Raw genomic sequence first — 11,366 nt, 5'->3', positions numbered from 1 at the left:
TTTTTCTTTCTGACGGATCCGTGATTGTCATTAGTTCTTCCAGTGTTAACCATCGCAGCGTCACAACTCAGATTTCCCACAGACGACACCAATTTGTTCCTGCCAATATACCATAGATGATTAAGCCACTCGTCAACGAACTACTGACGTGCATGCTCCTCGAAGATAGTTGCCCGAAGAGATGAGACCTAAAAATACTTAAAAAGAGAGTTAGAATGACGTCGGGGGTGGGTTTTGGCAAGCCACTCTGACGCTCAAGTTAGAGTTTTGCGTGAGGAAGGAGTTTAATGACTTGGAGAAATTAGGATTGATGTGCATACCTGTGTCCATGGATATGGACCACCTTTTATAGAGTTGTTAATATCCGTTTAAGAAATATTCCGAAATATTTTCCTTATTCTTCGGGGTAAAACGGTCCGTTTAAGAAATATTCCAAAATATTTTTCTAATCTTAAGGATAAACCAGTTTTATGACTTTATCCCGTATGACACGTGGTGATAACTGATTTCCGCCATATCATGTACCTATTTAATGACTTGAATGAATCAATAATCTACAGTGTGCCCAATTGAGAGGGAAGGCTATAAAAGACTATTATTAACTAAAAAAAAGATTTTTATATCTAATAAAATAGAATTGACCATATTATTAAATACATACCTTATAGATAATAGTATATATGTAGAAAGATTTAAGTGAATTTAGTTGGGATTAAAAAAAGTATTTTTGTTATAACATGGTAACTGACTTGTAAAGTGGTTATTGAAATTGTATTGTCTCAAATATGTGATAATGTTAGTCAGTTTGGCAAAGTTTTAAAGAGCATATGTAAATAATTAAAGAGAAGGTCACCCTATAGCATATATATGGTATGCTGGTTATATAATGATACATATATTGATGATCAGATGTTTTTTTTCTTTTCAAAAATTGATTAATAAATAAATTATATTGTCTGCCTAAAGAGTTCCGAACATTGATATATAGAAACATGTATTATTTAAGATGAAAATATTTATCAAAATGACATTGCCATTGAATTACTCATTCTTTTGTTTTCTATAAAGACGGGAATTAAAATATTGGTTAGATTAGAGAAAGCTTCTTTTGTTGATTGCCGCAGAAGGTCAACTTCATCTTTCATTTGATGTACTACAAATGGTGGATTTAAATCTCATGCCATATCAAGCGATACAGGAGATACATTATGATATTATGTTAAGATCAATTCATGGTTATAGAAGAATACTTGGCATTCTTGTCTATGATATAGGATGATATCAGCAATACAATACATAGCTCAATGCCTGCTATACTAAGCTTGATAGGGCAAATACAATACGAAATTTGAACTTTCAATTTTATCATAATATCGAACCTAACATACGAGCATGGTAAAAGCCAAACATACAAGTAATTAGATTCTTTAGTTATCTCAAAATTTATTAGTCTACCATGCTATTATGTTAGAGAAATTTTGACTAAAATGTATGCCAGTTTCAAATACTACTTCCTACATAATCGTAACATCGTAATGAGAAAATTCTCACATATTTGTTTAGATTAATATTCAAGGAAAATGAAGAGGCTACATTAAATAAAACAAAAATAAATATGTGTATTAACAGCAAATATAAACTGAACTAAGATATCATTTCTTTGCTTAATGCGAATTCATTTTTTCCTTTTTTTTTTAAACTTGACTCAAGCTCACACATTTTTCAAATATTCCCTTTAGACTTTAATTCTTTTTTCCCCTTTGGGCCTTTGATTTCACTTCATGTCTGAGGACTTATCCTCTTTTCTTTCTGAGCGCTTATTTTGACTTTAGCTATACTCCAGGTTAAAGGTCTTATGCTTTTTATATTTTCTTTTAGGATGCCTCTTAGGGCTCTTGGTTTTAATAGATCTGAAACTTATGTTCCTTTTTTTTTAAGATGTCTCTTTGGATCTTTGGCTTCCCTTCATTTTTGAAGACTTATGCCCTTTTTTTCCAGTATGCCTTTGAAGACTTGTGGTCTTATTAGATTCAAGGACTTATGTCCTTTTTCTTCAAGATGCTCCTTTGGTTTGTTTGGCTTCAATTTGGGTTTAACTTTTGTGATGCTTCTTGTGACTCCCTTCTTAAGTGCAAGGACTTATGCCCTTTCTTTCAAGACGTGGTATCATTAGCTTCACTTTATGTTTGAGAACTTGTGCCTTTCATTTTAGGAAACCTCTTGGGACAGATCTTCTTATATCTAAGGACTTATATCATTTTCTTTATTCTTTTAGAATGCCTCCTTGCACCTTTGATTTCACTCCTAGTCTCAAGCATGGATTGAAATTTAGAGCCGTATCGCGCGATACCGGCGAAAAATTTCGTTCCGCAAACAGACCGGCACCGGTATAGCACCGGCACAGGCGTTCCAGTAGGGCGACGTCTCCGGAGGCGTCACCCAGCCTCGGCAACGCCACAGGAGGCGTCGCGGGGGCCCAGCGACACCTCCACGCACAGGCCGTGCGCGCCCCCGGTCGCGCGCGTGGCTAGTCACGGTTCCTTTTGTTTTTGTTTTATTTATTTTTTATTTAGGTTTAATAAGATTTTAATAATCAATTCTTAGTTATAGTTGGGGATAATTTAAATAGACTTTATTAAAACCCATAAAATTATCTTATTATTTTTTAAAAATATTTTATTTTTTATTTTTAAATATTTAGATTAAATTTTTTATTTTAGTTAATATATTTTATATTTTAAAAATACCAAAGTATATCGGCACGGTACGATACGGTACCGAAACTATATCGTTTCGGTCGAGACCAAAACCTTGGCACGGCTCGATATTTTAAACCTTGGTCTCAAGACTTAGATCCTTTCCTTCCAAGATACCTCTTGGAACCCTTGGTCTTTAGATCTGAGGACTTTCTCTTTTATGTCTCTTTGAATATTTCACTTCACTTTGTATTTGACAATTTATGTCCTTTTCTTTTAGGGTGCCTCTTGGGCTGCTTGGTCTTCTTGTATCCGAGATTTATTCCCTTTTCTTTCAAGATGCCTCATTTGTTCTTTGATTTTACATTGAGACACCTCTTGGGACATTTGGTTTTAGATCCGAGGACTTGCTCTTGTCTCTCATGATGCCTCTTTGAATCTTTTACTCCTGGTCTAACCAGTTATGTCCCTTTTTCTTTTTTGAACACCTCTTGGGATCCTTGGTCTTCTTATATCTGAGGATTATTCCCTTTTATTTTGAGATGCCTCATTGACTTTTGGATTCATGTTGGGACAATTCTTGGCACCCTTGGTCTTAGATCCAAGGACCTGCTCTTTTCTTTCAGGATACCTGTTTAAATCTTTCACTCACTTCATGTCTGACAACTAATGTTCTTTTCTTTTATGATGCTTCTTGGGATTGTTGGTCTTCTTATATCTAAGGATTTATTCCCTATTCTTTCAGGTTTTGATGACTTATGCTCTTTTCATTCAGCATAGCTCTTCATCTAATCACACACTTGAATATATCTTTGATCACACATCTCAATTCAAATGTCTCAGTTATTAATTGGCCTTTGGTAATAAAGAATGAATATAAGGAGTTCAGGATGATAAGATGTTCTCTATATACAGGTAATACTCACATCTCAATTCAAATGTCTTGGTTATTAATTGGCCTTTGGTAATAAAGCATATAAGGAGTTCAGGATGATAAGATGTTCTCTATATACAGGTAATACTCACTTCTCACTGTGGATGTGTGATTATTAACTCGTGGTTTCATGACCAAGGATTTCTTGTTATCAAACTTGAAAAACAATATCACTCAAGATCAAGTTTCATCCAGTTAGAAGCTAATTTATATAGGTGGTAGGTGTAACATAAATATTTGACTTAACCATCAATAAAGATTTGCAATGCCTGTAGCCATAGGAATCTGGTTAATTGAGCTTAAATATATGAAGGGATGCAGTGCCTCACCAAACGAACGTGATTGTGGCCCATGCCTTTGCATTTATCTAGAAGGATAATGGTGCTTTAATTTGATTAAAATAATGTCATTAATAATGCACGTGTCTAAAAACATTTGTCCCTATGTCAACTTGGTCCAGTAACAGATCAAAAAATAAAAAAAGAACCTTAACTTGAAGTTAACTGGAAGCAACTAAGATCTAGACCAAATCATATGTTGAGAGGCTGAATTTACTCGCACCTTCAATTCGATTCAGTGAAGTTTATTTTTGCTAAAGAAACAATGAATATCTGATTATTTGTAGCAATATTTTACTAATTGGGTATTATTAATGCCATTATAATGGCACTATTGTTTATATTTTAGGTAATCATATGGTTGAAGTATAAAATTATTTTGGTTTCTCCCTTCTTCCTTTGCTTTTATCTCTCCCCTTTCTACACCATTCAACAGACTTTTTGAACTGTTCGTATTTGCTCTTTTTCTATTTAGTTTCTTTGGAGTACTTGTTCTAGAAGGTACTAATCTGTACATTCATTACTATTTACTATTTCTGATCTCACTATCTACATTTCAGTATTTGCTTTCCTCTTCAATGGATAAAACGGTCCGACTTTGGCACCTGTCCAGTACTTCCTGCTTAAAAGTATTCTCACATAGTACATATGGTAAAATCCAAATTATGTTTACCAATCTATCATTTTACCTCTTTTCTTCAAATTGCGTCTTGTGATGTTGACTTGCTTATTTGGTCATCACGTGTTTGGATTTCATTGTTATGCAGTGACTTGTATCCAGTTCAATCCTGTTGATGACCGATACTTCATCAGTGGATCCCTCGACAACAAGGTGAGGATATGGAGTATTCCAGATCGGCAAGTTATTGATTGGAAAGATTTGCACGAGATGGTCACTGCTGCTTGTTATACTCCTGATGGACAGGTATTTGTACCATGTTACACTAAGTATTTGATTTTAAATTTACTTTATTTATGTTCCTATTATTTCATTTTTTCACATTTGTTTTCCTGTTTGAAGGGTGCTCTAGTTGGTACACATAGGGGTAATTGCCACTTGTATGACGCATCGGGTATGAAGCTATGGGCACTCATATAATTATGTTTGAACTTAGCAAGCTGGTATGTGTTTTCAATTTTACCAGCAGTTTTATAATTTGGGTTTATTCATCTTTAGATAGTAAGCTTATTCAGAAGAGTCAAGTAGACCTGAAAAACAGAAAGAAGAAAATCACTGGTTTCCAGGTATTTTTTTTTTTTTCGTTTTTGTGGGATAATAGATTGCTCAAGGAATTTACAGGGTTTCAGTTAGTTTTGAATTTTGAAATAAGTTATAGCCAACCTTTCATATTAGTTTCATTCAACAGTTTGCCCCTGGAAATCCATCAAAGGTACTAGTAACATCTGCTGATTCGCAAATTCGAATTATTCATGGTGATGAACTGGTCCACAAGCTTAAAGGTATAAGTGATGTTCCTCTCACATGCTCTTTGCTAAGTTCTAAGTAATGCCTATGCTAAATTTATACAGATTCCTTTACTCTTCTAATCACGTATCAAGACAATCTCACTATCTCATCACTGTTTTAGGATTCCAAAGTTCTTTGATATATTCTATATGGCTTGGTGAGGTGTTAGTACGCTTACGATCTTCATGATAATCTCTTAAATAGTCAAAAGGACCTAAATGAAGATCCTATTCTTGAGATACATACATTACTTTCCTATTCAGGTCCATCTAGCAAAACAATTCTTTTGGAATATATTTATTACCTTTTGTTTAGATGGATTTGTCCCACATATGTCATTCAAGTCTAAAACCATTCTTCTACTCATCTCACGTTGTGCATCTATTTCATAGTGATTACATTTTGTGCCAATCAAGCGATTCATTTTTTCTTATTAGTCTGAATATTGTGGCAATCGTCTGCAATAATTGAGATGTAATATATATATAGGTGCAATGAAACATCTTTTCTCTTCTATTAAATCGATAATTTTATCTTTAACTTCTTAAGTTCAAACATGGCCTATATTTAATATTAAATCGAGTTCTTCAATGGATAATATTATGATGTCAGCAATAGCAATAGTCATACCATAAACATTGAGGTTTGGGGCTTTTATTTGAGAGTTAACTGGTCATGTTTATGGTGATTGACTGATTGAATATTCAAGGGATACAAGTGCATGCTAGTTGTATGACTACTTTTTGTTACATATTAGTCATTTTAGTGTAAATTAGTCAAGAATCAAACCGGTAAATTGACTACCAGCTATAACTGTTTTAAATTAGAAAGTTCATGTATACATCTATGAATATTTCAAGTTTAGACGGCAGATTATAGTTAAAAGCATGAAAGTTGTGTTATACTAAGCATTTCACCTAATGGATTATGTATATTTACTATAAATATGACAAACTTTCAGCCAAAATTGCAACTGCAGAATGCCAAGTATCTTATGAAACTCTAACTCGTCATATGATCATGCTTACATTTGCATGACCATCAATTTTCATTGTTATTAGATTCTCTTCCGCCATTTGCATGAAATGTCAAAACTGTAAGTTGGATTTGAAGTAGCAGATTCAATCACTGATCAGAATGATTCTATGTTGATGTCAAATTTTGTTGACACTGTAGAGATAGGAACAGGTTAGTCATGTTAACCTAGTGGAGAGGAGGGTAGAGGATGAACAGATGAAGACTGATTGCTCTTTTGATACTTTTGTGCAGTTGTTGGTGATGTGAATGGTGTGTTTAACATGATGCCTTCCAACACTATTCCATGTCTCATTGTGTCCCGGGAACTACACATCTGTCCTATTTTATGATATGGCAGGAGATTGAAACTGTTACTTCACCATCTTAAATGCCAAGTTTCATTGGTTCTTAATTAAATAATAATCTGTTTATATTGCAAAACTATTAAATGCGCAACATTTGGAAAGAATTTCCTTTGTATGTGTGTTATCTTTTAAGAGTTGTGTGTTGTTCTTCTTTCCCAGGTTTTCGCAACACAAACAGCCAAATATCAGCCTTCCCTACAGCCGACGGGAAACATGTGATATCTGCTAGTGAAGATTCTCACATCTATGTATGGAGATTTGGCGATTTTCAAACAAAAGGCGACGCGACCACCACTCAATCCTACGAATATTTCCACTGTCGGGGCGTGACTGTGGCTGCTCCTTGGCCAAACACCAGTTTGCAAAAGATGGCGAGAACTTGTCCCAACAACCAAGCAAATGCCGCATCAGCAGGAGACACTGACAGGCTTCGGCTTTCAGATCCTCAGTTTTGCCAGCGCATCAATTCCCACCAGCATGGTGCCACTGGCAACTCAAACTGGTTTAATGATAAGGTCACGGCAACTTGGCCTGAAGAGCTTATGACGCCCAATAAGCAGAGCCCTAAATGTACTGGCGATTTGTGCAACGGAGGAACAGCAGCACAAAGCTGGGCAGCCTTTGGATTGGTGATCGTGACTGCAGGTGTGGGTGGTGAAATAAAAACTTATCAGAATTTTGACTTTCCCATCCATTTGTGAAGCTACTGCTGTATCTATATGGAGACGAAGTTCACTCGCTCAGATGTTGAGGTTAGCTGCGATGCTTATAGGTATCGTTGTTCACTTCGATACCAATTAACTCTGAATACTGAATCCATTAGTCATTTTATAAAAACTACTCAGCCACAATAGAGATTTCTTATTCCACGTTCATATTTTCTAGGGTGTGTAGAATGTAGTAAGTTGGCACAGCGCCCATGCATGCATTTCTCTCTAAATTATTATCTACCATATCGTTAATTATTATTGTAAACTGAAACAATTACAGGGCATGTGACCAGACAATGTTGTAGATGTGGCAAAGTGTTTTTTTTTTCCGGCTAATCATCTTCGTCATCAACGTGTTGTACTAATTATTATATATCGTATTCCTATATATTTCTTTTGGTTTTGGAAAATATTTTTCTCTTCTCTTTGAAAAGGAAATGCAAAAATTAGAAAGTCAATAATGTAGAATAATTGCCCATTAGAATTGAATTAAATCATATAAGGTTGTTTTATATTATCTTTTTACCAACTCAATAAAATTGAATAAATTTATAGACTGTACTATAAACTTATATCTATACGGTATAATTTTTTAATTTTATTATCAAATTATAAAGTTTATAGCTCAATTTTTAAATGGGCAGAAGTGAATTTAAGGCTTTGTTTATTCACTTAATTTATATTCTTTCTTTAATTTTATATCAAAAAAATTATTGTGCAATTTTTTTTTTTTCTTCATCCATTTTGTCTGGTAAACAGGCATAACTCAGATCGGGTTGTTAGATTTTTAAGGGCTCAAACAGATTTAATTGATGCTGAACTCGAGTTAGGCCCAGGGCCGTGAAACCCTAATAAGCTGTTTTTCCTATCTTCCTCTACTTTTCTCCTACTTGTGAGCGCCGCCGACCCTCCATCCACGCACCGGCGACACTCCCGGTAGACCATCTGGAGTTTCCTCTTCCGTTGAGCAACCGATCTTTCTCCTGCAAGCATCTGGGATATTGCATCGGTGACGAGCTAAATATCTAGGTATGGAGTGCCTTGATTTTTTTCTTTTCTTTTCTATTTTTTTTGTTACGTGCATGAAGTAAAACTTTAGCAAGATGGCACTGCGAGGTGTTTGGCAACTTCAGAAGCTGATAGTGAGCTATTGTGATTGGGGAGGAAGTAGCAGGGGGATTAGGTATAATTCTTATTGTTTTTCCTTTCGCCAAAGTTATCTGTTGCATGAGTCCATGTAAGTCAAGTTCACCTTTCCTTGCACCTTGTCAGTATCATATCTATTTCATGTAGCTTAGATTTTTTTTTTTTCACGGTAATATATCCATATCCATGTTTGCAGCGCTGCAAGTTTTGGTTGAGTTTGTGAGTTTTGCCAGTGTGTGATACCTGAATTCATGATGATGTTGTTTTTATTAACGACGTATTTACATTTCATCCCTTTCAAATGTTAATGTGGTTTAGATTCATGTTGATTCATGGGTATTTGTTATGCATTGTTAGATCTGTTCATTGGCAATTTGATAAGTTTGACACTTGTCTATCTCCATAACAATACTATGTATCATAGTTTATAATGGTTCCTGTATTTATCTTAGAAGAAACTCTAGTTCACTGGATGCTGCTTTTTTAGTGGCTACGTTAACAGGCCAAGAATGTTTAATGGTTTTTTTGGTGTCATTTGACCAATTTGTGGATTCTAAACTCTAAACTTTTGAATTACTGACTGTTGGATTAACATGTAATGTTCGTCCCTGCTATTAATCAATTTCAAATGGCTCAAGTACATAGTATTGTCATGGGAAATATTTCCTTCCACCACAATCTTTATGCAACAAAGTTTTTCCCGAGGCTACTATGAATTTGGACCTTGCTCAGATTTGAACATCTCCATGTCGCACTGGGGATACTTTCTTGTTATTGTTGTTTTGAGATATTTCTAGGAACACATTTTGTTATTCGCTTAAATTCCATTCTTTTTCATCATCTCAGTGGGCATTGTATCATTCACTCTGATACTCACATTCACAGTTGGCAATATTAGTCCTATGATTTCATTGACCAGATTCAGACAATTGACAGGGCCTTTATGGAAACACATCTGCCAACCTTCAAGGAAAAGAATCCTCAGCTAGAGGTAGTTACACAGGTCATTCGAAATCAACATCCTCACCTGCACGGCGTCTACAGTAAGAAAATTCTTTGCTTTTAGCACTTTGTACATGCACAAACATGAGCTGAAACTTTTTCTTCTGGTGCTTCCACACAATTTGGTTCAAGCAATTAGCTTGAAAGAGCCTCAAGTTAATTATTTTTATGTTTGTTCACCGGCTTGCAGAGAACCATAGAGAACGAGTGGTCTGTGTGAGAAATTTAACGCTGGAGGACGTTCTGCTGCACGCCACCAGACTAAGGAATTCACTGGGAAGGAAAGTCGTGAAGCTGAGAACAAGGCATGTCACAAGGCAACCCAGTGTTCAAGGAACATGGACGACTGCACTCAAATTCTAGGTTGGTGTCTTTTTATTGTGTTCTTTCTGCGATAAAATGATGTCGAACTTAACGACGTTATCATCCATGTTTATATGGTCATGGAGTGGGATTCCTGCATAAACTTATGAGATAATTGCGAATGACTTCAATCATAACCCAGGCAGATAGCTTCTGTCAACTTCTACAAGTATCAGATTTAGTTAATCTGATGGAGAAGGATAAACTACTAGTTAATTTTTTATCGTCGGCATGTTCGTGTACAGTTATTAAGGAGGATAACTATATGGTTTTATCATGCGCATTTGGTGGATCAAGCCTGCTACAACGATATGACATTGAAATTGAGAAAATTTAAAAGGGTGTTGTTTTACTAAATAGTTAACAGGATGATCGATTTTAGATTACTATTGGAATGATATTTTAATTTGTATTTTCTATCAAATATACTAACCTTCACTCGCCCACCAAAAAAATTGAATAATTCCTAAAATATTGGTCAAGCATCTCTACTAAAAATTAGGATTGGCATTTTAATATGCATGGTAGTTTACTTGTAGATCCTTTGCTTACAAAATTATAAGGGCAAAAATCAAAAGGATGTATAATTATTTAATTATGTTTTATTATATTTATTTTATGTATTATTAATTTCTCTTATTATATTTTTGATTTAAATCTTGAATTGAAGATGTGCTATAATAATTATGAAATTGTAGTTATTATAATTATGAATGTAATTTTTATCTTAGATTGAATATCGAAATTTATTATTTATATTTATATGTCATTCTCACTTGAGGTTTTGGAGGTTGCTCAAGATGAACTTAGATGATTGTCTCTCTCATTGATACAAGACAACTTTCCTTTAGGTATTTTATTATTCCATTAAGAATTTTTATTGTAAGATGAAGACTCCATCAAATTTATTTTATTTTTGGTAGAGCTTTCTTTTTGTTCTCTTAGTCGGTATTGCTTTTTCAACTAGAATAGTTTACAGATTTACTTTTTATCATGATAAAAAATAGAAGTAGTTTTGTTTGGGGAGTATAACTCAGCCAACTGTTTACAACTGTCCAATGCAGTTTGTTGTCTGCCTGACAGTTGACTCAGTTTTCTGATGCTGCATGTTCTCGGGCAGATAACTGAACACGGCAATTCAATTGTGGAATCTCGCAGCTAATAAATAGTTTTCTGATGCCTCTCAAATAATTGCAGCTAACTTTTTGTTGGATCCGACACAAAACTGCCACCTCAAATCTAACCTAAATCTTGCTGCGGTCCATGGAATCTTGCACCTTGGATTAGATTTTGCCGCCGCATGCATGCTCGGCAATTTACACAATCA

The 11,366-nt window shown here is 34.8% G+C and overlaps 2 protein-coding genes across 6 annotated transcripts; both read left to right on the top strand.

The window, feature by feature from the left end:
* The first annotated feature begins 4,513 nt into the window (after positions 1 to 4,513).
* LOC141817142 (uncharacterized) lies at positions 4,514 to 7,864 on the top strand. Its single transcript, XM_074704810.1, has 6 exons — positions 4,514 to 4,619; positions 4,736 to 4,893; positions 4,990 to 5,041; positions 5,146 to 5,213; positions 5,336 to 5,429; positions 6,978 to 7,864. Exons 1-6 carry the CDS (start codon positions 4,547 to 4,549, stop codon positions 7,517 to 7,519), a joined length of 987 nt encoding a protein of 328 aa, XP_074560911.1. The 5' UTR covers positions 4,514 to 4,546; the 3' UTR covers positions 7,520 to 7,864.
* Positions 7,865 to 8,365: 501 nt separating this feature from the next.
* LOC141817143 (large ribosomal subunit protein mL43-like) lies at positions 8,366 to 11,125 on the top strand. 5 transcript variants are annotated; one of them, XM_074704814.1, is made up of 5 exons: positions 8,366 to 8,557; positions 8,628 to 8,711; positions 9,611 to 9,717; positions 9,867 to 10,039; positions 11,104 to 11,125. In XM_074704814.1, the coding sequence occupies exons 2-4, from the start codon at positions 8,632 to 8,634 to the stop codon at positions 10,037 to 10,039; spliced, it is 360 nt and encodes a 119-aa protein (XP_074560915.1). In that variant the 5' UTR covers positions 8,366 to 8,557; positions 8,628 to 8,631; the 3' UTR covers positions 11,104 to 11,125. The 5 variants fall into 5 exon arrangements, with proteins under 5 accessions (XP_074560915.1, XP_074560914.1, XP_074560913.1 ...); XM_074704813.1 differs by lacking the exon at positions 11,104 to 11,125 and adding an exon at positions 10,126 to 10,208; XM_074704812.1 differs by lacking the exon at positions 11,104 to 11,125 and having other exon boundaries at positions 8,632 to 8,711; positions 9,867 to 10,208.
* Positions 11,126 to 11,366: the final 241 nt, after the last annotated feature.

The sequence above is a fragment of the Curcuma longa genome, unplaced genomic scaffold (assembly GCF_044706935.1).
Source record: "Curcuma longa cultivar G26 ecotype Majalengka, Jawa Barat unplaced genomic scaffold, ITB_CL_G26_1.1 contig_19419, whole genome shotgun sequence".
NCBI lineage: Eukaryota > Viridiplantae > Streptophyta > Magnoliopsida > Zingiberales > Zingiberaceae > Curcuma > Curcuma longa.
Note: the sequence above shows the minus strand (reverse complement) of the source record. Positions and strands in the feature narration are given on the sequence as shown.

Coding starts and splice junctions, on each gene's coding strand:
- LOC141817142 (XM_074704810.1), top strand. CDS start 4,547: ATGGATAAAACGGTCCGACTTTGGCACCTGTCCAGTACTTCCTGCTTA. Junction 4,620..4,735: donor ATTCTCACATAGTACATATG/GTAAAATCCAAA, acceptor ATTGTTATGCAG/TGACTTGTATCCAGTTCAAT. Junction 5,214..5,335: donor AGAAAATCACTGGTTTCCAG/GTATTTTTTTTT, acceptor TTCATTCAACAG/TTTGCCCCTGGAAATCCATC.
- LOC141817143 (XM_074704814.1), top strand. CDS start 8,632: ATGGCACTGCGAGGTGTTTGGCAACTTCAGAAGCTGATAGTGAGCTAT. Junction 8,712..9,610: donor GGAAGTAGCAGGGGGATTAG/GTATAATTCTTA, acceptor GACAATTGACAG/GGCCTTTATGGAAACACATC. Junction 9,718..9,866: donor TCACCTGCACGGCGTCTACA/GTAAGAAAATTC, acceptor ACCGGCTTGCAG/AGAACCATAGAGAACGAGTG.